Source organism: Electrona antarctica (assembly GCF_951216825.1).
Source record: "Electrona antarctica genome assembly, chromosome: 8".
Lineage (NCBI taxonomy): Eukaryota > Metazoa > Chordata > Actinopteri > Myctophiformes > Myctophidae > Electrona > Electrona antarctica.
Window position 1 is genome coordinate 30673816 of NC_136789.1, and position 27601 is coordinate 30701416.

The 27601-nt window shown below is 44.1% G+C and overlaps 2 protein-coding genes across 3 annotated transcripts in view; one reads left to right on the forward strand and one right to left on the reverse strand.

Moving 5' to 3' along the window:
- Positions 1-27078, forward strand: adad2 (adenosine deaminase domain containing 2). Its single transcript, XM_079507867.1, has 11 exons — positions 1-115; positions 2968-3170; positions 3763-4081; positions 8344-8464; positions 9351-9479; positions 12122-12272; positions 12810-12986; positions 14371-14576; positions 20479-20713; positions 21795-21954; positions 25883-27078. The coding sequence occupies exons 2-11, from the start codon at positions 3016-3018 to the stop codon at positions 25991-25993; spliced, it is 1764 nt and encodes a 587-aa protein (XP_079363993.1). The 5' UTR covers positions 1-115; positions 2968-3015; the 3' UTR covers positions 25994-27078.
- The window catches only part of tbl2 (transducin beta like 2), a 545946-nt gene continuing 521927 nt past the window's right edge, over positions 3583-27601 (reverse strand). Inside the window, exon 8 of one of the 2 annotated variants that reach the window (XR_013790620.1) lies at positions 3583-3773. The gene's annotated coding sequence lies outside the window, so the exon portion shown is untranslated. The remainder of the gene's footprint in view (positions 3774-27601) is intronic. The other variant, XR_013790621.1, reaches the window with a different exon arrangement.

The window sequence follows — 27601 nt, forward strand, 5'->3', positions numbered from 1 at the left end:
ACCAATTAGAGCGACTGATCAGTGATCTCCCGCCACGCCCACCACAGCTGCTCCCACTGTGAGTTGATTGAACGACAGCTCGGCGTCCTCAAAGGAAAGGAGTTCCCAGCGGCAGGTAATTAACAAACCAGTGTTTTAAAGTAAACTAGAGGTTCATAAACTGTACATTAACTTCTGCAGTTGAATTAAATCCACAGCAAATCGGTTTAATTACAGCTAAATGTTGGTAGAAACGATTCAGTAACTATTTTTTGTCCGCAAAATGAGATTGTAAATAACACCACGATATGGAGGAGGGAGGTGGCCTTTAGGGGCCCCAGCAGCCTCTCAAAGACATTATTAATATTATCTCAATGTAAAAAGATGCACAATACATTATTAACTCGTGGGACGTGATCTAAATGATTAGTTATATCCGTTTCCAATTTTAAACGTCGATTCTAAACGGACAAAAAGGCTAAAGACAGACATGCAGTCCCCAGACGGACACCTGCAGGCCTGCTAGCTCATGTGACTTTAATTACGCTCCAGATTATATACAGCTGTGCTTCACTTTAGCGTCAGTTTGTTTAGCAGCATATCGGTCGCTTCTTGAACTTTCTTACATTATGTTGAAATTAAAAACGGTAAAACAAGTGCAAATAAATTCTCTGCAGAAAACAGCCAATCTACAATGTATGCTTGTTGTATATTTTTGTAGCCCCACAATATGAATGCGCCCTCAGTCCCTACGCTTTTTGTACGCATTCTGTATCTCGGAGCTGTCGTATCGGGACTGAGGGGGGTGCAGTACTTAGTTTAGACAGTATTTGGTTTAGACTAGTCATTGGTTAGACCTAGCCCAAACATTTAGACTCTCGTAGAATCGAAAAAAACCTCTACGAGAGTCTAAATGTTTGGGCTAGGTTAGACCAGTCATTAGTCCTACAACTACAACCTATCTCAAACCCTCACCCTAACCCTAACCTCCCACGGGGCAGCACACCTAAACCTAGCCTTAACCCATGTCTAACTATTAACTAATGACTAGTCTAAACTAAGTAGGCCTATGCACCCCGACTGGGGCCACATACAGTGCGGGGCTGCTATTTTCGGTGAGCATAAACTGAAGCATCAATGGCGTGCACTCACTGCAGACTTCAATCTCTGTATACTGCAAGTGCTAAGAAACTAAAGCCCTAAAATCACACCAGAGGGTCGCCATGCAACTATACTTGCAACCCAATGGCAGTTGCAAGGAGTTGCATTGGTGTGGTGTGGTTTGGGCCATTACAGGCAAGTGAAAAGGCCTGAGACAAGAACCAGTGTCAACCAGTCTTCACCTTCAATAGAATATCAGGAATATGTAAGACATGTTGACCATAATAATGTCCCCTGATCACAGACCACCACCACATGATATTGAGTTAACACTGAGAGACCCAATAATATGCATGTTACCTTTCACGACTTGAGAAATAAATGTTAACTTGATTGATTGATTGAATGATTGAATATATTATTAGACAGAGCTGTACAGGTACAAGGTACAGTCAAACTCTTGGTCTGACAGGGTGGCATTATAAAAAAGTGTTTGTGGTCTTGTTTCCATTTGGGTCCTATGTATTCAATAAACATGACATGAAAAATAACAAAATGTAATATCATCACAAAATATAGCTCTGGTCCATAGCTCTAATGCGTTGCATTTAGAGCTATGTTACTCTCAACTTCCACCGCTCGCAAGAATGCAGACCAGCCTCTCTTTAGCGTAAATACAAAGAACGTTTTTGCTACTCACCAAAACAAAGGCGGGTTGTGTCATTAGAAAGCCTACTTTCCTTAGTGGACGCACTCTGAGCCGCCCACCACACGTATAAACTGTACTTTTTGGCCAAAAGGGGATTTTGTTTCCACCGGAAAAAAAAACACTTTTAGTTACTCCTTCTACCGATATTGCCCAGAGAATTGCCTCATAGAGAATATTTTTCCTCCGGTGAAAAAAAATCGCTTTCTGGCCAAAAAGTACAGTTTATACGTGTGGTGGGGGGGTTGCGTCCACTAAGGAAAGTAAGTAGGCTTTCTAATGACACAACCCGCCTTTGTTTTGGTGAGTAGCAAAAACTTTCTTTTTATTTACACTAAAGAGGAGAGGCTGGTCTGCATTCATGCGAGCGGCGGAAGTTGAGAGTAACATAGCTCTAAATGCAACGCATTAGAGCTATGGACCAGAGCTACACAAAATATAAACCACTATTTGTACAGAAAGGGAAGAAGGGGGGTGTAAAGAGGGGGGGTTGATTGCCTGTCTAAGAAGGGAGAAGTGATCATTTTCCTCCCTTTGGTCTGCTCCTGATTTTTGGGCCCGTTTTAAAGAAATAGAATGCCAGTAATCTGCTTTTTTTTAGGAAAGGGGTCAGGGCATATTCCACACTTGGGTTGGCAGTGCTGTAGAAGGAGAATTTCATATAGGCCCACGTTAAATTGAAAATTCCTCCGTGTTTGATCTAGTGGTGCACCGAATATTCATCCGCAGAAAATATTCGGCAGAAAATGGCTAAAAAGGCATTTTCGGCCTATTCGGTTTCGGCCCGAATAGGCAGAAAATATATCACCGAATAGTGTATGCAATTAATGCATTCAAAAGAGCTGAATAAATGTTTTATGGACCCATAATAGTGATTATTATTTAAGTTAAGTTTTACCGTAACCATTTCTTTTGCCATAAATCAGGTAGCTTTAAGGTACGGCCATGACAGCAATGGTAGGAAAAAAGATATATAATATTAATCATATTCGGATATTCGGTTTTCGGCCAACTGTTTCCTATATTCGACATTCGGTTTCAGCCAAGAATTTCCCTTTCGGTGCATCCCTTTTGCTCTGATAAAGAGGAAATATGGCAATCTTTTCTTCAGTCTAGAGTCTATATCATGTTGGTGATTATTATGATTCCGTAACAGCTACATTAGGTTCTCTCTCCTACAGGTACAAGGAGTTTGACAAGTGAGAGTATACGAGAATAGAGATCCAGATATGGCAGACCACAAGGAGCCCACGCCTCGTCCCAGAAGAGGTGCTGCCTGTTTTCAGTCCGTGTCGGACCGCAAGCCCAACTCGGCCCTGCTTCCTTCCGGGTTCCTGGTCCATGCTGACGTGTCAGGAGGAGAGGCTTGTGCCACAGGCCTGAGGTAAACTACATGAGGAAAAGGAGTAGCTTTCAACCCATTTTGACCTGAGATCAGATTCTATAAATGTCTTCTAAATCCTGACAGTTTTCTGAAAAAGCTATGTTTCTATGTCAGTCGTTCTTCGATTTTTCAAAAATAGCACACGCACACGATATAATTCTGTTCCCCGGCCTCTTTATTTCAACCTATATAAAACACCGGAGGGGCGAAACGTTGTTTTATATAGGTTGAAATAAAGAGGTCGGGGAGCAGAATTATATCGTGTGCGGACATTCCACTTTTATCTTCATTCGATCACTTTTTGGCTCCAGCACCGTTTACAAAAACTGGGATGTGCATTATCGTTTTCCTCCTTTACATCTTGGTAACTTAATCCATCTTTGTCTGTGTTCCTCCGGGGTGCATACTTAGTTTAGACTAGTCATTGGTTAGACATGGGTTAGGGTTAGGTTTAGGTGTGCTGCCCCGTGGGAGGTTAGGGTTAGGGTGAGGGTTTGAGATAGGTTGTAGTTGTAGGACTAATGACTGGTCTAACCAATGACTAGTCTAAACCAAGTACTGTCTAAACTAAGTACTGCACCCGTTCCTCCAGCCGTCCAGATCCTGTGGGAGGATTGTCCCTCTCAGCAGACTACAGCAGACCTGTGGGAGGATTGTCCCTCTCCTCAGACTACAGCAGACCTGTGGGAGGATTGTCCCTCTCAGCAGACTACAGCAGACCTGTGGGAGGATTGTCCCTCTCAGCAGACTACAGCAGACCTGTGGGAGGATTGTCCCTCTCAGCAGACTACAGCAGACCTGTGGGAGGATTGTCCCTCTCCTCAACAGACTACAGCAGACCGCGCACAGAGCTCGCCTTCCCCAAACCCATGGCAAGCCTTGTGGACAGCTTCCTGAGTGACGACGATCTGGTAATACAATAAGATAACAATTTAGCACGATCCATAAATTATGGATGTGAATTCTCTTTGACAGACCAGGGCAACTCTTCTTGAAGAGCAAACTTAAAGTCGGAGATACGTCTTCCTAAAATAATGATCAATTTGGGTATTACTGTCATTTACCCCATTTATTAGTTCCACGTTCTCTCTATATTCTGGACGTTGAGGTGCATTCATTGGACACGTCATGATTATTGTTTTATTTATTTATTTTTTAAATAATTTTTATCCCACGATTTTGTAACCCATTTTTCACCCCTGTGTCAATTATCTAATGTGATCCTGGGCTCTACACACCCTCTGCCAACCTAGTCCCCATATATGGGGGACATGGGGAGAGCAACTTGAACTCATGCTTCCTTCATGCCTGAGTCGTCCAAGTTGCTCCTTGACACCTGACAGGGGGGAGTTTCCCTGGTTGGACGTAGCGCGTGGAAGGAACACGTTATTCCAACCAGTTCCTTTCCCCTCCATCAGGCGCCCCGGCTGGCCAGGGGGAGGCAGTTTAGAGACCAGGATTGCTGCATGTTTTTTGTGAGGGTACGTACCCTAGGGGACACGGGGAGAACATGCAAACTCCACACAGAAAGATTATTGTTTTTGAGAGACATGATTCGATATTAAGTCAGTATGACATGATAATGGTCCTTGTACAGTACTTGTACAGTCAGGAGTCCAGTCTGTTACTTTTAACCCATTTTGGGCGGGAACCCCTTTTGGTGTTTTAACTATTGAAAAATAGCAGATCTACAAGCTCATAGCGCGGCACCGAGTGCCGCGCTATGAACTTGTAGGTCTGCTATTTTTGAAAATTTGTGAAAATGTGCCTCAAATCTTTGAATATATATTATTACAGACTTACAGAGTAAACATTTTAACTCATATCTTTGCTTCTGTGGGGTCCCTGGAAGAACATATTTTCAGATGGGGGGCGGAGGCATATTACATATCATTTATGGGGTTCTTGACATGAAATATTGAGCACCACTGATACAGAAACATAAGGTTTTTCAGAAAACTGTCAGGATTTTGAAGACATTTTTTAAATTTCGAAATGGGTTAACCTGTTTGACAGAGAAACTTGCACCGTGGAATCTTCTTTCTTCTTCTTCTTCTTCTTCGTCTTTCGACTAATTCCCATTAGAGTTCTCATCGGGCCTGAAAAGTAAGGCCCGGCCCTACCCTACCCTAACTGGGTCGGCCCGAGGCCCGGCCCGACCCTAACAATTACCATAATGTCAGGCCCGAAAACCCGAAAAAGCCCGAGTGAAAAAAAACAGAAAAAAAGGAAAAAGAAAAATGCCACTATATGGCCGCGGCGCCGTGGATTATTGAGACGACCGTGTCAGAGAACGTACTAATAGTCTAGTCGCCGAAATAAAGGATTTATGTAACTCACGTTAATGTTCCATTTTCAACATTCTAATGGTTTCCAGCAATTTCCAGGGGTGAGTAAACATCTTCTGAATCAAAGTAGCAGCGATCCTCTGAAGTGACGCAGTTAATTATGTCCAATAGGCTACTGGCAATATTATGACAATTGTCAACTTGGCTATAATCTACTAGTTACTGTATAGTTTACATTAATCATTGCCTCTCAAACCCACATACCACGCCGCGTAATGTGCGTTGCCTAACCAAAAGAACAGACATACAAACCATCAACATGCCGCTCGATGGCGTGTCGAGTCTGTCGACAGCTTGCAGATCTTTTATTTTGGGCAGTGGGCACACAACGAGGCGCGCTGCGCTACGATGGGGAAATTAAATAGCTGTAGGCGCGCTGCGATACGATTTGTAAACCAAATAGCTGTAGCCTACAGTGTAGGGATGCCAAACGACTCACATTTGGCCAATCGATAAATCGAGGCCGCAAATCGACGAGTCGATCGACTTTTTTTTCCTATTTATTTCCCATTCTTTTTTATTTTTTTATTTTTGTTGTTGCTCCGCAGCAGTTGAGGAGAACGCAACTATGCATTCCTTTAAGCAACACAACTTCTGCAGCTGCATCCATATGTTTAGAATTTGCATCAATGATCAAAGCCCAATAATAAAAAATAAACTTTATTTTGTAAACAACGACACTGAAGGAGCAGCGGCGCTATCGGCTGCTATGCTATCAGCTAGTCCCAACTTTCAAGTGTCTGCAGCAGCCTGTCACAAGTCCCGTAATGAACTGATACGGGACGCACGTTGTTCCGTATTTTAATGTCGGGTCGGGGAATAAATACAGTATGAATGACGGCGGGATTTATTTGACAACGCTGTCCTGCTTTCTTCACGAGAAGAGAAGAGCGCTCACAGCTCAGAACAGAGCGGACCTGTCTTTGAGCGTGAGAAATGAGATGCGAGCCTGGGGTCTGGGGGCTCAGAGCTGCAGCCATTGGCTCATGATACGAGCACACGACCAATGGGACAGAGCATTCAGTGTTGCTAAGATACCCTTCCCCTTCACCCCACACCCTTGGACGATGGCGCTCTAACTGCAGCCAGGGCATTATGCATGTGACAGGCGCAGCACAGCAGTGTCACACAGACAAACACGTACCTCTCCCATTTGGAAAACATTTGAAACAGTAAAGTTTATAACGTTTTATAATAATAATTACAAAAAAATAAAAAATAAAATAAAAACGATTTTTCGACTCATACGTTTTTGAGTCGCGGAAGGCATGAGTCGAAAATCGAGTCGATTTTCAACTTTTTTCAACATCCCTACTACAGTGTGACTGTAACATTGCTTGGTCATCATGTAACTATATTACGTGCAGGCGCTTTCATAGTTATATGGAGCATTTACCGTTGATTAGGTAGCCTAATTTAGCTTATTCACCCAGCTGGGTTCAACGAGACAGCAGTGTCTCGTTAAGCCCCGACGTTTCCAAAACGAGCTATTGCGGATAAATCGATGGTCTTATAAAACATTTAAGCATATGGCAAGTTGACTTAAGTTATATAGTTGATGCTGAGCAGTAAGCAGCTCATTTGGTTGGCAAACCAGAGGCCAGCCAGCGGTAGCAAATTCAACAACCACCGTTCTATTCTGTCACTTTGGTGCGCTGCTGCCTGCTGCTGATCATCGCCTCCTCCTCCTTCAGTCACATATAATAGCCTAAACTGTAAAAGTTAATCGCCAACATTCACCAGCTCAGCCCTCTTCATATTAAATAAATACATTACACAAACAACAGAATTGTTATTATTGTTATAATAAAATTACATAAAAAAAAAAAAAAAAAAATCACAGAAAATCACAGAGCCCGAGGCTCGGCCCGACTAATTATCGTGCATTTTCGGCCCGGCCCTACCCGAAAATGTCGGGCCGGGCCGGGTTCGGGCAGAGATTGAGAACTCTAATTCCCATTGGGTCACCAGACCATAGAGCCATAGAGTTTCCATCTGCAGATGATCTCCGCATCTGACATCGGATGCGGAGAACAGAAGCAGATGGAAACGGATGATACACTGTGGCGAGAAACGTTCACTGTACAAACGAAAAAAACAACACAGGCAAGGCTGACATCATCACACATTTTATGCATGAGTAACGTTGAGTCATTGCACTGCGTCTTTAGCCATTAAACTCTAGTATATACTTAATTGACTGGTGTCCCCCAGGGGTCTGCCCTTGGCCCCCTCCTTTGTTCCCTCTACACCAGCGGTCCCCAAACTTTATTGGCCGTGCACCCCCTGTTACCTCCTGACCTAGCTAAGGTCCCCCCCCAGCGCCAGTCTCACCCCAGTCTCACCCCAGTCTCGTTGTATTTGGCCGAATTATTTTTTAATATGATTATGGCAAATAATCACATAATGTCACTGCACTGAGAGACATGCAGCTGCCGTATACTCATAAAACTGCCATTACCCTTTTTCATCTCACGCACCCCCTAGAAGGCGTTCGCACAATACAAGGGGTGCACGCTAACCTGACTCCGCCAGATGGGGCAGCAGAGAGTACACTGGGTTCCCCCCTCCTGCTCCCATCTGGGAACTCTCAGGCAGACTTGATGCCCGGCCACAAAATGGCCTGGCCAATCAGCGGCAGCTAGAGGCGGGATCAAGGCAGCACTGTGTGGAACCCCTGCTCTACACTCTTCGACAATGTTTGCCTGTTGTTGTTAGTCCAGGAGGAAAGGGACGCACGGGTTCTGGTGGTTACGGCTTTGAATTTAAAATGAAATTGTTGGATTAGATTTAGTTCAAGCTGGGTTCCGTTTTCTGCTTTGCAGTCTGACGACTCGGACTCTGCCACTGAGAGCATCCCTACGCTGACACCACCTGATCGAAGGAGCTTACTGGACCAGTACTTCCAGAAAGAATCTGGCGACTTGGACAGCGCCAAGACTCCGGGTAAGGTTTTATTAAAGGTCTGTCATATTGAGGAAGGAGGGATGGACTCTTCTGAGGGAAGAAAAGGTGCATGTACGCACGCGCACACACCCACCCACTAGGGCATTCACTTCTAGTCATTTTTTTTGAGTGGTGTAAACCACTCCTACAACTGGCTTTGTTAGTTTACGTGTCTGTCCGTTTACGTGTCTGTCCGTACCAAAAAATGAGCATGGTTGCTATGGTCACCCAGTTCACACGGGTGTGATTTCATTACGTCAGACATTACGTCAGACCACAGCTGATCAGTCTATATAAGACCTTACACCACTCAGTTCACACGGGTGTGATTTTTACTAGTTGACTAGTTGCTAAGTTTACTAGTCGACTAGTAAACTACTTTAACCACCTATTATGTAAAGAAAAAGAAAAATAAATATTTATTTTCTTTTTTGGGGGGAAATAAATATGTGTACATTTAAAAACTGTACATTGGTGACTATAACTATAATCTACCTGATCTTGAGGCCTACAAAATCGGGGGAAAAAAAAATAACAAAAATAAACTTTTTTTTTTCTTCTTATCAACAGTCAACTAGTACCAGCAAGGTCGACTAGTGGATTTACTAGTAAACTAGTCGACTAGTTGCTTAATGCCCTACCACCCACACACGCGTGCACGCACAGATTTCGTGCATTTATAGATACATAAATAGATTGTGGTAACTATCTAGTAAACTTACCTTACCTTCAGATACAGGCTTGATAGACGTTTTATGAGCGGTGCTAAGCACTCACAATGAAGGGCTTTGTGTGTGTAGGTCTATAGCTGTTGCTTGTGTCTGTAAGAAGCGCACGTTATCACCGTCCACAGTTGCATGTTCCTCATTTTCTCCTGTATCCTCAGTATGGCAGACCAACAGGCACAAGTACCACATGGCAGCGTTGAGCGGTGAGAAGTTTGACAGCCTGTTGAAGATGTGCCCCGAACTGAACTGCTACAAGAGCTCAATGGCGGCGTTTGTCTTGGAGACGGGTGAGGCCTTCGTACAGCAGATATATGATAGTAAAACACAGCTATACTTTTAAAATGGTATATCGTGGTGCGATTGTGCACGCATGCACGCCAGTTTTTTGCCAATCACATCCTTCTCTAGAGATGACAACAACGTCAACTCATTTCATCTGATTTTTGATTCGATCTGTTTTTTCGAAAATTGTATTTCTGAACTGTTGTTTCTGATGGAGTGTCATGTTGGAGGTAAATTGGTGTTCCTTTTTCTGAGAGGTTTGTGCCTGTGAGATTCATAACGCAGGGGTTCTCAACGTTTTTGGCCGGGGACCCCCGGAAATGCTTTGGCAATGTCTCGGGACCCCCGCCCCGCCCCCTCCCGACCCCCAATATAAATTGACTGCTACAATAACCTTAAACCATTTTGGGCGGGAACCTCTTTTGGTGTTTTAAGTAAGGGATAATATCTGGCTAGGTGGTCATTGTCGGGAGATAATTCACCGACAGGGAGTTTAACCACCGAGGCGAAGCCGAGGTGGTTACACTCCCTGAAGGTGAATTATATCCCGACAATGACCACCTAGCCAGATATTATCCCGCTTATTACATGGCTAACTAACATAAATTAATCCATTGATCCAAAACACAACAAAAAAAGTATTCCATAACTTCGCGCTGGCTGCGTCTGCCCAGCTGCAGGGCTGAAGCACTGTCGGAAAACAAGGAAGTGAGTTGATCAAATAGAATCCATTTTCGGGTCCAGCTGCTTCGTCTATTTCTCGCTCAAATGTTTTCAAAAACATTTTTAAGAGCAATGTTTAGCTGTAAATTACATTGTGTGTCAGTAGTGTGTGTGTTTACATGGCTGTTATGTTGGAAACGGCAGTAAATCAAGCGGGCGCAGCCGCGCAGCTGGTGGTGCTCAGAGGGTTTGATTAGGCAGCGGTCATTATACAGCGGAGCGGTCATTATCATGAGATAACTCACCGCTGAATTAAGCGATTGACCAATCAGAATCAAGCATTCAACCAAGCCATGTAATAAGCATTGTTATAATTTAGCTATTGAAAAATAGCAGATCTACAAGCTCATAGCGCGCCACCGAGTGGCGCGCTACGAGCTTGTAGGTCTGCTATTTTTGAAAAATCGTGAAAATAAAATTTAAAAAAAAATCTTTTTTTTTTTTTTTTTTTTTGAAAATAATTTGGGGACCCCCAAAAATAATTTGGCGACCCCCCGAGGGGTCGCGACCCACGGGTTGAGAACCCCTGTCATAACGGTCTGGCACCGTGCACAGCTGTTTATGTTCTACACCCCTTTTAGTTATGTTTTTAACCCATTTAGGCCTGACGTAAAAAAAAAAAAAAAAGTCTTCTAAATCCTGACAGTTTTCTGAAATACCTATGTTTCTGTATCAGTGGTGCTCAATATTTCATATCAAGGACACCAACAATGATATAGTAATTGGCCGCCAACCGCAACTGAAAATATGTTGTTCCAGGGACCCCCCCCAGAAGCAAAGATTTGAGTTAAAAACGTTCACTCTGAAAGAATATGTATTCAAAGATTTGCGCCACATTTTCACGATTTAAAAAAAATAGCAGACCTACAAGCTCGTAGCGCGGCACTCGGTGCCGTGCTATGAGCTTGTAAGATCTGCTATTTTTCAATAGCTAAAGTATAACATAATGCTTAAAACACCAAAAAGGGGTTCCCGCCCAGAATGGGTTTTAATCTGCTATTTAACACCCTGAGCGACATAAGCGGAGCTCTCCGTCCTATCAAATAGTAACGCTCGACGCTCAGGACGGAGATTAATAAAAGGACGGAACTTTATTGATATCAAAACCGATCGCATCGCTCCACAGGCTGGGAGTGCCTGTTGGGCAACATTCAAAATGTTCCCCCCCCATTTTAGTGGATGAGACCGAAAATCTTAAAACGTGAATAACTCTTGATCTAAATCAATCCGTCCAATTCTAATCATAGATTATGTTTTTGACGGGCCATCGCGGTCCCGTCGCTTGTCGCGTTAGACGTAATCATACCTCGATCTCCTTGGGGGGTGTTTTGGCTACTTCTAGCTACTTCAGCTACATCCAAGATGGCGCCTGGTGCATCTTGAAATGTGCTCCGTTGCTGCAAATCGCTGGGCGCTCTGATTTAATGGTCCAAAATACACCCGGGCGTTCGGGGGGGTGTTATGCCATGCATAGATGTTGTGAAAGGAAATCTTATGAATTTACAAGACAGCGGCTCAACAAACAGATGTGCCGATGAGACAGTTTGGCCGATATCGATATCCGATATAATTAATTGCTGTTATGACCGATATTACCGATGTCGATATGATCTCATTCTGTATTGAAAAATTATAATAATTTTGTCCATTCTGAAAAATACATGTAACAGGGTATCTGCACTGCAGGCTTAGGCAAGTCAGATTTAACTTAAATACCTTGTAGATCTGTTCAAGCTGTTACTTTGGGCTTGTTTATCTGTAAAGACAGACCGATTAATCGGACCGATTCATTAATCGACCTGATTGATTAATCAAACCGATGCCGATTAATCTAAAAACAACTCAAATCGGCCGATACCGATGTGTTTGCCGATGAATCTCCCATCACTACAAACAACAACAACGTCATTTCTTTCCTCCACAGAAGTGCTGGACTCCACAGGTTGTCCCCGGGAGCATTACGAGGTGGTGGCGGTGGGAGCTGGCCAGTCCAGCTCCAGCGACCTGCTCTCCTTCAACGGGTCCATGGTGCACGACGGCCACGCCATTATCATCGCCAAACGGGCTCTGCAGAGGTAACAAAATAAGAGCTGCTCCAAAAATATATAATATAAATTCTAAGAAACGATATATATATATATATATCCTTATTTTGCCTCATGCTACCTATAATATGGTAACGTGGAAATCCTTGCTTAAGCATATTATGCTAACCAACGGAGCAAGCAGCAAACTCTTCATTTATTATTATTATTATTGATATTATTGTTAATATTATTAATATTATTAATATCATCATTGTGTATTTTCATTAATGTTTTAATTTTATTATAACTAGCTTAAGCTCCCTTGGCAGCTTTAAGGAAGGCCACTCGATAAGCCCTTCTGGGTTTTTTTGGTCCTTCCGGCACATTTTCTTTTCTGATTTTTTTTATTTTTATTTTCATACAAATGTATTTCATTCCATTTGTAATTTCCTTTGTTTTTCTTTTAATGTACAAATAAAAAACTAAACTAAACTAAACTCTTTTGTCAACGCTAGTTCGGTTGACAGAACGACAAAAACTAAAAGATATTTTAATCGCGACTTTGTTGTCGACTTGTTTTTCCAGGTTCTTGTACAAGCAGCTCCTGCTGTTCTACGGTTCTGACCCAAAGTCCAAGAAGGCCTCGTCGTGCATCTTGGAGAGCAGCGCCGAAGCCCACCGCCTGACGCTGAAACCCAAGACCCGTCTGCACCTCTACTCCAACCAGACGCCGGACGGAGCCGCAAAGAACTTCTACTTCAAGTATATGCACGTTTCTTTTTTTGAGTGGTGTAAACCACTCCTACAACTGGCTTTGTTAGTGCAGAAAAAATGAGCATGGTTGCTATGTTCACCCTGTTCACCCGGGTGTGATTTCCTACAACTGGCTTTGTTAGTGCAGAAAAAATGAGCATGGTTGCTATGTTCACCCTGTTCACCCGGGTGTGATTTCATTACGTCAGACATGATTTCATTACGTCAGACAGGCTAAGACCTTACACCACTCAGTTCACACGGGTGTGATTTTTATCATACAGTGTTGCTTTGACAATATACTATGTACTGTACAGCTCCTTCTACAGCAGTGGTTCCCAAACCTTTTCATGTCAGGGACCCCCAAATTGACACTAATTAGCCCCGCGGACCCCCATTATAAAATATACACCAGGGACCCCCAAAGGAGAAGATTATTACGGCTCTAGCAGTGACTCAACCATTTAAATTTCAAGGACCCCCAGTTTGACATGCATATTAAACTACAGACACCCATTTAATGGCATTTATATCTCTGGGACCCCCAATTTATACTGTCAAATCAATGTTAATTTAACTCTGAGAGCGTACACTCAGAGTTACAGACCCATAAGGGTCCAGATGGTTCCTAACTATCATTTAGCTGGGGACCCCCTGGAACTTCCTCAGGTACCCCTGGGGGAACCACTGTTCTACATTATGTTGTTTGGCTGACATTCCTCACATGGGACTAGCAGCCAGTCCAAACGAACCCGCATCGGGGACGGTGACAGGTCTGTAACTCTAGAGAGAGTACACATGGAACCAAATGGACCCTTTATGGCTCCATTTGGTTCCATTTGTACACTCTGAATTTCAACGATCCCCCGGTTTGATATGCATTAGGCCACGGACCCCCATTCTGTGCCATTTTGTTTCCCCTCTGGGGGAGTGTCGTGATTAGGTATTATTATTAACCCATTTAGACCTGAGGACGATTCTACAAATCCTGTTTCTATGTCAGTCGTTCTCAAACATTTCTATGTCAAGGACCCCCAAAAATATATGTAATTGGCCGCCGACCCCCATCTGAAAATATGCCCCAGAAGCAAAGATTTGAGTTCAAAACGTTCGCTCTGAAAATATATATTCAAAGATTTGTGCCACGTTTTCACGATTTTTCAAAAATAGCAGACCTACAAGCTCGTAGCGCGGCACTCGGTGCCGTGCTATGAGCTTGTAGATCTGCTATTTTTCAATAGCTAAAGCATAACATGATGCTTAAAACACCAACAGGGGTTCCCGCCCAAAATGGGTTAACCTTGAGAGTGTACAAAGGAACACTCCTCAGACCCTACGTTTTGAGAGACGCTGACAATAGGGCTCACGTCGTTGTGTACTGTATGTGGTGCAGGTGCTCCGTCAACAAGTCCATGAAGCTGTACTACCACACCCAGGACCTGCTGGTCCCTGCAGAGCACCTGGAGCCCAGCGTGTGGGGCGCCCGGGTCTGCTGCATGACCGCCAGCGACAAGCTGTGCCGCTGGGCCGTCACCGGGCTGCAGGGGGCACTGCTGAGTCACTTCATCCAGCCGCTCTACGTCACCAGCCTGGTGCTAGGTAAGGGAAACTGCAACCTGTTGTTGAACTGGCTCAGAGCGCCGTCCATGTATTTAACCCACTTTAGGCCTGATTTAAATAGCAGCTTGTAGATCTGCTATTTTCAGCATGCAACCAAGTGTAAAATGACTTATACTGGATCTCTTGTCCACTAGTCCCTTCCTAACATTTTAGTCTAGTTTTTATTTGTTGACGAAATTGTCAATATATTTAGTCTTAGTTTTAGTCATCATAGCTTAGTTTTCATTTAGTTTCCATGTAGTTTTCGTCAGTGAAAAAAGGTAGTCGACGAACATTTTTCGTCTTAGTTTCAGTCGACGAAAACAACACTGGTTACTTTTGATTGATTGATTGAAGAATTTATTAACAGTTTGCAGAATTACAGTACATTTCAAGCACAAACTCAATACAAAGGCTGTTAACTGTGAGTGGACGACCCAATTAAGCATTACACTTGTTTCCAACAGGGTCCACCATGTTCAAATCATCAAAACATTTAGAGACGTACAAATAGACACTTCTATAGACAGAACAGGAATTCATCAAAAAAGAATTCATCAAAAAGGAGGTAAAAAGGGAAAAGAAATATATACAGTGAGGGGGAAAAAAAGGGGTGGGCGGTGGGGGGGATTCACGTTCAGCTCCGTTAATTTGTTTGTTTTCCTTGGGGGAGCTGTGTTGGGTCCCCAAGTCGGCTCCGTGGCCGTACCTTGAGTTGGCTGTGTGGCCGTGACCGTCTCTTGTGTTGTCCTTGCGTTGGGTCCCCAAGTTGGCTCAGTGGCCATACCTTGAGTTGGCTGTGTGGCCGCGACCGTCTCTTGTGTTGTCCTTGCGTTCGTGTTTGAGGGATTCCGATTTTACAGGGGCCAGTTTCGAATTGCAGCCGTCCGTAGGTGCCCTTTGAGAGCGGTTTTGAAAGAGTCAAGGGATTTGCATGTCTTAATGACAGTTGGTAGGGCGTTCCACATTTTGGTGGCATAGGAGCGAAAAGAATTTAGACCCTTGTTTGTGCCGAATCTGGGTTGTACATGGTTCGTTGCACTCCCTCTGGTGTTGTGGGTGTGGACTTCGTTAACATTAAGGAAGTATCTAGACAGGTACATGGGTATCTTGGTGGTGTATCGAATCTTGTGGACCAGACCCATTGCAAGATGCTGTACTCTGTCGTCGACCCTAAGCCATTCCAGCCTGTCGAAGTGGGCAGGGGTGAGGTGGGTTCGGGGGGCTAGATCAAGTAGGAGCCTGACCAGTTTGTTTTGGGAAGTCTGGAGCCTGGTTTTAAGGGCCTTTGAGGTGCTGTGGTACCAGGAGGTGCATGCATAGTCAAAGAAACCCTGTACAAGGGCTCCTGTTAAGGTCTTCAAGGTGTTTTTGTTGACCAGTGAGGAGATCCTGTAGAGGAATCTTGTTCTATGGTTGACTTTTTTGATTACGTTGGTGGCCATTTTATCACCGGAAAGATTAGCCTCCAGGATGGAACCTAGGTAGGTAATTTCATCTTTACGTGTGATAACATTGTCACCCACTCTAACCGAGAAGCCATTTGCCTTGCTGAGATTACTAATAGAGCCAAAGAGAATGGATTCAGTTTTTCCCAGGTGTAAAGATAGTTTGTTATCAGCGAGCCAGGTGCAGATTCTACCGAGTTCAGAGCTGAGGGCATTTTCAACCTGCAGTTTGTCCCTGTCCGAGACCAGCAGTGCTGAGTCATCTGCGAACAGGAACAAGTTGCAGTCACAGGCTGAAGTCATGTCGTTTACATATATTAGGAACAGTAGAGGCCCTAGTATGCTTCCTTGTGGAACGCCACAGCTCACTGGGAGGGGGGGGGACAGTGTTCCGTTCACTTCCACCATCTGTTCTCTCCCCTCCAGGTAGGATTGCATCCAGCTCACTGATGTGCTATCGAAACCAATTGCTTTTAGCTTGTTAACCAGTATGGAGTGGTTCACGGTGTCAAAAGCCTTTTGGAGGTCCAGCATGACCATGCCGCAGTATTTGCCAGCGTCCACCTCTTGTTTGATGTGGTCGCTCAAATAGAGGAGGCATGTGTCAGTGGAGTGGGATGTTCTGAAGCCAGATTGGAACTCGTACAATAATTTATTAGTGGCAAGATACTTTTCAACCTGTTCATAGACTATTTTTTCCATCACTTTCGAGATGGAACTAAGAATAGAAATAGGGCGGTAGTTGCCGGGGTCTAATTTACTCCCTTTCTTGTGCAAGGGGGTTACTTTGGCCAGTTTGAAATCTTGGGGGACCTGTCCCTGTTTGATGGAGAGGTTTACTATGTGGGTGATGATTGGAGCTATAGAGATGGCTGAGTCTCTGAGAAATTTGGAGGGAATGTTGTCATGGCCTGTGGCCTTGTGGGGTTGGAGGGCACTCAGTTTCTTAATTACCTCATCAGTTGTTACCATAACTAGTTTAAAATCGTCTTTACAAACACCTAGGTTTTTGTAGAAGGTTGTAATGTGCTCTACACCAAAGAGCCCAGAGTGGGAGGGCAGTTTGTTAACCAGAGTTGTTGATATGTTTGTAAAGAAGATATTCAAGTAGTTGGCCACATCAAGGTTGTCAGTGATGAGAGTGTTGTCAGATTTGATGTTTATGTTCGAAAATCTGGTTTTTAGTTTCTGACCATAGCTTAGTGTATTGTTTAGTAGCTTCCAGAGCTCATGAGGATTGTTTTTGTTTTCCTCAGCTTTATCATTAATGAAGTTACTTTTAGCTGATTTGGTCATGGCAGTTACACTGTTTCGTAGTTTGATTCGTTGTGTATTTAGGTTGTTCAAACGAGCTTGGCGAACACTGTCGAAGCGCTTGGCTAGCTTTGACTTGCATTTTAGAACCTCAGAGCATTTTTTGTCTCTGGCTTTCATTGCAGCCAGTATGTCCGAATTCATCCATGGTTCCGAGCGGGTTTTGCCCCTGGTGGTTCTCAAAGGAGCCATGTTGTTCAGTACTGATGTAAATTTGGTTTTGAAGCCAAGCCAAGCTTCTTCGACATGTGTGCATTCAAGCTCATCGGACCAATCCAGACTCTCCAATACTTGGTTAAAGACCTCACTAGAGTAGGTTTTGAGGTCCCTTGATATGACTGTTTTGTGGCAGCCGGTCTTAAGTTTTTGTATTTTGCGGGTACAGAATATCATAAAATGATCACTAAGCCCACATACAATAACCCCTTTCTTGGAGATTCTGGATTTGTCCGAGGACAGAATGAGATCAATGACAGTTTGAGTAGAATCACACACTCTAGTGGGTTGGGTAATTAGCTGACTGACACTATGTAGATCACAGAACTTACTGAATGACTTAAACACAGGTGCTTCCTTTCGTTGCATGTCTGTATTGTAGTCGCCAATCAGGATTTTCTCTACACCTTCCTCCTCAGCTAAGCACCCCTCAAGTATATCATAGAACCCATGTTGGTCAGGCGGTCTGTAGACGGTGCCCACTAATACTGATTTAGCTTTTTTGAAAATTAATTCAACCCACACAGTTTCAATTTCATCATGCTGTAAGTCAGTACGAGTAACATATTCAGTGTCTTTGTGAATATACATACACACGCCACCACCATGCCTGTTTCTGTCGTTTCTGATCAAAGAATAGTTCTCTATTTCAACTTCTGGGTCTTTAGTTGACTCATCAAGTTTGGTTTCAGAGAAGCTAATGATGTTCGCCTTACCGCATTGAAACATATGCCTGATTTCAGCCATTTTGGGTCCAAGGCTGTTGACATTCAGGTGAAAGATATGAAGTCCGTTGGCTCTGACTATGGTGCTTATCTCCTCCATGGCGAAATAGGGGAGCGGAGGGCCATTGTTGTCTGTAGAAGCCGCGGGTTGCCGTGGGGGGAGGGTGGGGGGTGCGTGGGGGTCGTCGTGGGGTGGCGGGAGTGGGGGATGGGGTCCCGAGGGCTCTGGTGGGGCCGATTGAGCCATGGTGTCGACCGGAGAAACAGCAGAAATAGCAGGTAAAGTATCACGGTGTCTGTCTCCAGCCTCGTTGTCCCCCTTGGTTGGATGTGGAGACTCTTCACGCCTGTAGATGGTGGTGTTGTCCGTGTCTTTTGCCTCGACTGCCGCCGATGTAAGATCTGCGTTGGGTCCCCAAGACGGCTCCGTGCCCGTACCTTGAGTTGGCTGTGTGGCCGTGACCGTCTCATGCGTTGTCCTTGCGATGGATCCCCAAGGCGGCTCCGTGCCCGTGTCTTGAGTTGGCTGTGTGGCCGTGACCGTCTCATGCGTTGTCCTTGCGATGGATCCCCAAGGCGGCTCCGTGCCCGTATCTTGAGTTGGCTGTGTGGCCGCGACCGTCTCCTTTGTTGTCCTTGCGTCCGTGATCATCAGGCAAGTTTGTTTCTTCGCCTGAAGTCTAGTGATTACAGGACCAGGATTGGGTTGGATGTCTCCTGCCATTAACAAGAATATACAACAGAACAGGCGTCTGTCGATCTTGCCAAGTAGGGGTTTGTTTCTTTTGGTCGGATTGCAGGTTAACAGTGCGTGGATTCCAGCCGCTCCGTGTCCGAGATGTTTACCGGTCGATCCATTGTTGTTGTTGCCGAGGAGATAGAACGTGCTGTGTTCTTCGTTGTTTACGCTGGTGTTGTTCTCGTAATCAATTCTCCTCATATCCACGTGATGGTAGAACCAGGGTGAATTGGAGTAGAAATCCATAATCCACAGGAGTATGAAAAGAAAATGAGCGAGAAAATGCGCTTTTTTGTCAACATTCTGTGACTTGGCGCAGGAGCGAGACGAAACACGTCTGTCCATCTCAATGTCCATCTCAACACTTCAGAGCGCCTTCTGTGTATTTTAACAGGGCGACATTCTTTAGATTGGAAGCCGATTTTGGCCGGAAACTGCGAGTCAGGAAGTAAGAATCTGCTATTGTAAAACATGTCCCGCGATTGTCATTAATCCAGAGGTTCCCAACCACTGGTACTAGATACCACTGGTGGTACTTGAGCCCCCTCTGGTGGTACTCAGAGGAGTCGCCCCAAAAAAGACAAAAGTGGAATGAAATATGTATATTACAGGTAGTTATTCTGACTGGTTGAAATAGGCTCTCCAGACGTGCTGAAATGAGCATGACGGCACACCTAGCCGTTAATAGAAGATTTGAGAACGGATTAATCACATTAGAAATATCATCAGTTGTGCTGATTAGTGATTAGACTTGAGACTAGAGTTTTGTCAGAGCAGAAGCATTGTATTGGCTTAGGAATGGAACAAAAAGGGGCAGGTCTACAAGGATCCTGTATTTTAACATCAGTTATTATGGTGGTACTTTTCTGAGGTGGTACTTCAGTATAAAAAGGTTGGGAACCAATGATTTAAACCACCCAAAACATACTTTTTTGTAAGCGAGGTTCATATCATATCGTTTAGAGAAATGAGCCACGAATCAAGCTTCTTTTGACCCGAAAAGAAGGATCCGAGATATTACGATTCTAAAAACTGCGTCCCCATAGACAGCATACGCCGAAAAATGATATGACTATAAAGATATATATATTCAAAGATTTAAACAAATGTAATGCAATATGTCTCAAAAAGAGAAGCGCTATGAGCTTACATCTGCCATTGTTATTATATCCAAAATATAGCACAATATTTACAGTAAAGTGGTTAACCCATTCTGGGCGGGAACCCCTTTTGGTGTTTTAACTAAGCATTATGTTATACTTTAGCTATTGAAAAATAGCAGATCTACAAGCTCATAGTGCGCCACCGAGTGGCGCACTACGAGCTTGTAGGTCTGCTATTTCTGAAAAATCGTGAAAATGTGGCACAAATCTTTGAATATATATTCTTTCAGAAGACTTTTTTTATTTATTTCGACGTCAGGCATAAAGTGGTTAAAATCACAGAATTCTCTTTTCCAGGTCACGACGGCCACTCGGCCGAGGACATGTCCAACATCATCAACAAGCGTCTGGGGGACGACTGGGAGCGCCTGCTGGACGCGCCCTACAGGAAGCAGAGTTACCACTTCCTGTGCGTGGACCAGATCAACCCCGCCCTCCCGGCCTCCTGCCCGGACAAGCTCAGCATCAACTGGTGTCTGGGAGACCAGGACGTTGAAGTGGTGGACAGCAGGAAGGGCAAGATCGCAGACTGGTAAGATCCATTGCCGTTGCAATCAGAACTGCAGCATCACTCCCGATCTTCCGCCGTAGTCTGAAAACCCACCTTTTCAGACTCCATCATGGCCCATAGCACTTACCCTACCCCCTTAGACAGCACTTCTTAGACTTATATAGCATTTGAAACAGACTTATAGCATGTCATGTAGACAGCACAATAAGTGCATTGTATGTAGTCATAGCACTTCATAGTATATATGTACAGCATAGTATAGCATATATGTATAGTTTATATGTATAGTGTCATTATATAGATATGTTCTAGTTATAGTTTATATGTATAGTGTCATTATATAGATATGTTCTAGTCACGTTCTTAGCTTACGCATGTTTCGCGATAAATGCATTTTACATATGTGATGTATTCCCATGCTTTTTGTTCTTGCTTAATGTAAATCGCTCTGGATTAAGAGTGTCTGCTAAATGCCTAAATTGTAAATTGTAATCCATTATATAGAGCGTTGCAGTATTTATTGATGTAACAAAATGTCAAAATTAACAAAATGTCCTGACAGTTTTCTGAAAAACCTTATGTTTCTGTATCAGTGGTGCTCAATATTTCATGTCAAGGACCCCAAAAACTATATGTAATTGGCCTCCACCCCCCATCTGAAAATATGTTGTTCCAGGGACCTCCCCAGAAGCAAAGATTTGAGTTAAAATGTTCACTGTAATACTATATATTCAAAGATTTGAGGCACGGATTGCCGCGCTATGAGCTTGTAGATCTGCTATTCTTCAGTAGCTAAAATATAACATAATGCTTAGTTAAAACACCAAAAGGGGTTCCCGCCCAAAATGGGTTAAAGACGTTTACGCTGCGGACAAAGCCAACTGGAGTTGTGACAAATCATGACAATAAACACAATGTTTTGGGCCAATCAAATAATTAGAAAGAAGAAAAAAAAGGCAGGATACAAGACTTTTTGTTTTGTTTTTCTTCTTACAAATTATTTGATCGATTGTGTTTATTGACGGCTTGTGAACTTGGAACATCGGCTGCTTTAGAATAGCTCAAAATGTTTGTTTCTAAACTCCTCCTTCTCCATCCTCAGCTCCCCGTACGTGAGCGGGCCTGGCCTCTCCAGCAGACTCTGCAAGAGAGCCATGTACAGCTACTTCTGCAAAGTCACCGAGCTGGACCACCCGGCCCTGGGTTACAGCTACCTGCTGTCGTCTGCCGGCCCGGAGCTTCCTACTTATCACAATGCCAAGGTTTGTCTTAACTGAAGATCAAACATAATTCTGTATACTCAAAGTAATTACTGCTAGTATTGGCTGCGTTCACAATGTGTGCACATAATATGTTAACCTGACTCCGCCAGATGGGGCAGCAGAGAGTACACTGGGTTCCCCCCTCCTGCTCCCATCTGGGAACTCTCAGGCAGACTTGATGCTCCGGCCACAAACGGCAGGGGAGCAGGAGGGGGGAACCCAGTGTACTCTCTGCTGCCCCATCTGGTGGAGTCAGGTTAATAATATGTACCCATGAGCCAAATTCCAATACCGCAACTTTCACACTCGCTCACTCCCCTCGCGTCCTCCACTCGCTCCTCGGCTCCGCCCCCAGCGAGGAGGAGTGGAGGAGGAGAGGATTCAATGCGAGGACAGAGTGGTGGAGTGGATTTGCCTCTAGAATCGGAATGTACTCCGCTGTCATTTCAAAGCGACGGCACATTCCGCGATCACTTATGACGTGAATCAATTCAATTCAATTCAAAGGGCTTTATTGGCATGGGAAAACATACGTTTACATTGCCAAAGCAAAAGTGGTGGAACAATACAGTGTCACACAGCTGGATCACTGGAACTCTGAACCCAGAGCCATACAGTCTACAGAATAGACAATTCATTTTTGTGCATGTAACCGAGGCCAATGTGTATATGTATTGGTAACATGTGCAACAAGGCTATTTATTCCTGAAATAGTGAATAAGCGCCAGGATGCGCACACTTTTATATTATATGATTGTGAATGCCCGCAGCCCGCGTTCCTTTTTGCTCGTATAAATAACCCCCCCCCCCCCTCCTCGGACAGTCCCTCCTCCGACAGTCTTTGCAAATAACGGACACTATAACAGGAATTATTATAGGTAGTCTCTCTGACTTACATATTCAGTTCAGTCCACATATAAATACATATTTGTCACCGTCATTCATAGCAGTCTGTGCATTCAGGCATGCACAGAGAGAAATTAACTATAGCTTTTGAGGTGCGCACAATATAGCCTACTTTTATTATGCTTATATCACACAACAAAGCCAGTGGCTTGTTGTGGTCCTTTCACTTTCACATAGGCTATACATAGGCTACTGTATCATTCTGAAGCTCTGCTCTATTAATTCAGCGAAAATGTGTCTCAACAAACAGCAATGCTTTTTAGTTTAATGTGTGTGCGTGCATGTGTGTGTTGGGTCAGCGACAGCGTCTCATCAGCCGCAGCAGCCGGCATCTAGTGGATGGGGGGGGGGGTGCATAGTATCGGGTTTCAAGCAGTGTTTTCTGTGCCACATGTGGAGGAGGCGGACTTATGTCACTAGAGAAGGAAAAAAACATGTACACGTGATGCGGAAATCCGCAGCGAGGAGACAACATACCCCACCGAGCCTGCACCTGATGTACACTCGCTCTATGCGGTCTCGGAGAGCCCACTCGGCTCCTCCACTCGACTCCACTCTCCTCCTCGATGGAGCACTTTAACAATCGGAACGTTAACCATTTCCGGGTCAAGCTGGAATGACCCCGAGTGATCGAGTGGGAGTGAGCGAGTGGCCGAGATTTTGGGTATTGGAATTTGGCTTTAAAGAAGAACAATGGTTATTTAAAAAAAATATTCTGCTGGCTGTATACCCGTTTCATATGATGGCATTATAACTTAAGTCACGCGAGTGTAGGCTCAAATTATTGTAGATGATGACACACAATTTTACAAAGAGGTACGGTACAGTATGTAAAAGATTGTGAGTTTCTGTGCTTGTTTTAACTGAGGAAAGCCAAATGTCATTAATTAATGAATGTCATTAATGTCTACACGTTGGTGCAGGCACATGGCAGCTCTGTGGTCTGTTGCTGCACACCGTTTTAAAAAATGTTCTTTTTATGTTATGCACACAACTTTCATATTGCGGTCAAGGCTGGCCAGGCTATTAAAGCAGTGATAAAGAGTGGAAGTGACCTGGGGTTGACATCGACAGATGCCTCTAACCAACTCTTCCGACAATATTCCTCTCAAATATTGACTCGTACACATACGTGACAATTGGCAAACAGCGGACGGACGTCCTGTGGGCACCGTGGCTGGGCAATCATCTTTATCTCTTAACCCATTTAGACCTGAGGCCGTTTAAAATAAAAAGGCTTCTAAATCCTGACAGTTTTCTGAAAAACCCTATGTTTCTACGTCAGTCGTTCTCAAACATTTTCATGTCAAAGGACCCCCAGAATTAGCTGTATTAGGCCGCGATATATGTTGTTCCAGTGACCCCCCCAGAAGCAAAGATTTGAGTTAAAAACGTTCACTCTGAAAGAATATATATTCAAAGATGTGTACCACATTTTCACGATTTTGCCGCGCTATGAGCTTGTGAATCTGCTATTTTTCAATAGCTAAAGTATAACATAATGTTTTAAAACACCTAAAGGGGTTCCCGCCCTGTATGAGTTAAGATCATTTCACTAGCGATCATCAGTGACTGTGATCAATCAATACACGATTTCCTGGCGGCGGATCCGGCTGCTATCGAAATGTTACCTACAATAAATAAACATCACCATGGCTACAGTTGGCAGAGGTCCGTCTGCTCTAGCCATTCGTTAAGAGGCTTACCTGTTGCACTTAACCCATTTTGGGCGGGAACCCCTTTTGGTGTTATGTTATGTTATACTTTAGCTATTGAAAAATAGCAGATCTACAAGCTCATAGCGCGCCACCGAGTGGCGCACTACGAGCTTGTAGGTCTGCTATTTTTGAAAAGTCGTGAAAATGTGCAAATTTGGAATATATATTCTTTCAGAGTGAACATTTTTAACTCAAATCTTTGCTCCTGGGAGGGTCCCTGGAACAACATATTTTCAGGTGGGGATCGGCGGAGAAATACATCATTCTGGGGCTCCTTGACATGAAATAGTTTGAGAACCACTGCCATAGAAACATAGGTTTTTCAGAAAACTGTCAGGATTTTGAAGACATTTTTTTAGATTTCGACGTCAGGCCAAAATTGGTTAAGAATCTTTTACACAAGGATGTGTCAACAGTAACAACTGTGGCTTGCCGTTTTTTGTGGCCTTTTATTTAGACTGGCCTTCCTATTATAAAGGTGTTAAATTAATATCATGTGATGAAGCAATCTCCCCAACACTCATTGTGTTTGCATTGTTCCCTGCACTGGAAGGTCCCTACTATTTCCGCAGTGGTCCTCCTTCGCTTCACAACGTAGAAAACATTTTGGCCAGGTCGTTGTGCTGAGATTAACATTTAGGGGCAGCGGTGGCCTAAGGGTTAGAGGAGTGCCCTTGTTTGCCGAAAGTTTGCCGGTTTGATTCCCCGGACGGGCTGGAAAAATCTGGGGTCGGGAAGTGATTGTCATCACTCACCCAACACCGCTGAAGTGCCCTTGAGCAAGGCACTGAACCCCCAACTGCTCCAGTGGAGCTGCTTAGTGGCCAACAGTATCAGACTGTGGTTGTACTGGTCAGCTCCCAGGTTTTAATGTGTGTGTCTGTCTGTGCGTCTCTATGTGCAGGGCGTTGCTGAAAATGAGCACTTGTGCTCAGCTACTACCCTGGGTAAATATAGGATAAAAAATCACACCCGTGTGAACTGAGTGGTGTAAGGTCTTATATAGCCTGTCTGACGTAATGAAATCATGTCTGACGTAATGAAATCACACATAGCAACCATGCTCATTTTTTTAGCACAGACAGACTAACAAAGCCAGTTGTAGGAGTGGTTTACACCACTCAAAAAAAACACAACAAATGCCCATAGATTTATTCAGAATAGAGACGTAGAGATTTTGTTTTAAATAAAAGAAAAACAAGCAAAAAAAAAGAAATAGAATAGAATTGATTAAATCGGTTAGTTGGATTAACCGCTGCCCCATCTCACTGCATGACTGTGTTGCCTTGATTCCTTCATTGCAGACGACAGCCGTGCAGTACCAGAAAGCCAAGGGTCTGATCAAGAGCCACTTCGTGAGCAACAATGCCGGTCCCTGGAACCCCAAGTACCTGGTGGACTGCTTCAGCACCTGAACCTCCGGTCCCTGGAACCCCAAGTACCTGGTGGACTGCTTCAGCACCTGAACCTCCGGTCCCTGGAACCCCAAGTACCTGGTGGACTGCTTCAGCACCTGAACCTCCGGTCCCTGGAACTCCAAGTATCTGGTGGACTGACACTTTTACTTTTGACTTGTTAAATTCACTACCAACACAAACACTTGGATAGGCCTAAGCTGCATTTTTGTTAATGCAGTTTTGTGTAAGTTCACTAGCAACAAAACTACTTAGAAAGGCCTATGTTTCATTTTTGTTAGTATAGTTTTGTGTATTTCCACTACCAACCAAACCAGTTGGAGTAGGCCTGTGTTTCATTTGTGTTAGTATGGGTTTGTGTACGTTCGCTACCAACCAAACCAGTTGGAGTAGGCCTGTGTTTAATTTGTGTTAGTATAGGTTTGTGTACGTTCGCTACTAACCAAACCAGTTGGAGTAGGCCTGTGTTTCATTTGTGTTAGTATAGGTTTGTGTACGTTCGCTACTAACCAAACCAGTTGGAGTAGGCCTGTGTTTAATTTGTGTTAGTATAGGTTTGTGTACGTTCGCTACTAACCAAACCAGTTGGAGTAGGCCTGTGTTTCATTTGTGTTAGTATAGGTTTGTGTACGTTCGCTACCAACCAAACCAGTTGGAGTAGGCCTGTGTTTCATTTGTGTTAGTATAGTTTTGTGTACGTTCGCTACCAACCAAACCAGTTGGAGTAGGCCTGTGTTTCATTTGTGTTAGTATAGTTTTGTGTACGTTCGCTACTAACCAAACCAGTTGGAGTAGGCCTGTGTTTAATTTGTGTTAGTATGGGTTTGTGTACGTTCGCTACCAACCAAACCAGTTGGAGTAGGCCTGTGTTTCATTTGTGTTAGTATGGGTTTGTGTATTTCCACTACCAACCAAACCAGTTGGAGTAGGCCTGTGTTTCATTTGTGTTAGTATAGTTTTGTGTACGTTCGCTACCAACCAAACCAGTTGGCCTGTGTTTCATTTTTGACGGTAGTTTGTGTTTTGTTTTGTATTGTGTAGAACTTTGCAAAAGCAATAAATGTTGATTCTACACTGATAGAGAATCGTTCTTGAGCTGCGACTAGAATCAACAGTGTGTCACACAGTTCATTGTCAACCAACCATAAATAAGCTGGTCCAAATATCAAAACTAGAAAAGTGCACTCATTGGCGCGCCACATGTCAGCCTGGCCGGGTCGCCTACCCAGGGCTGCTGTGTCGTGGGGTGCAGCCGTCAGGACATGAGGGGGGAGGGGATAGAAGTTGTGCGACATTGTGTGTGTGTGTGTGTGTGTGTGTGTGTGTGTGTGTGTGTGTGTGTGTGTGTGTGTGTGTGTGTGTGTGTGTGTGTGTGTGTGTGTGTGTGTGTGTGTGTGTGTGGCGGCAGAAGTGAAAGCGTTTCTGGAGGCGCCTCAACATGTGAGATTACAATTTGGAGATGATTGTGATCAATCACAGACACAGTTACGTCTGTGTATGTGACACACACACACACACACAACACACACACACACACACACACACACCTATGATGTGTGACTCCACACTTGGGCAGGATTTCAGCCCCGATCGTACTGCCATTAAAGT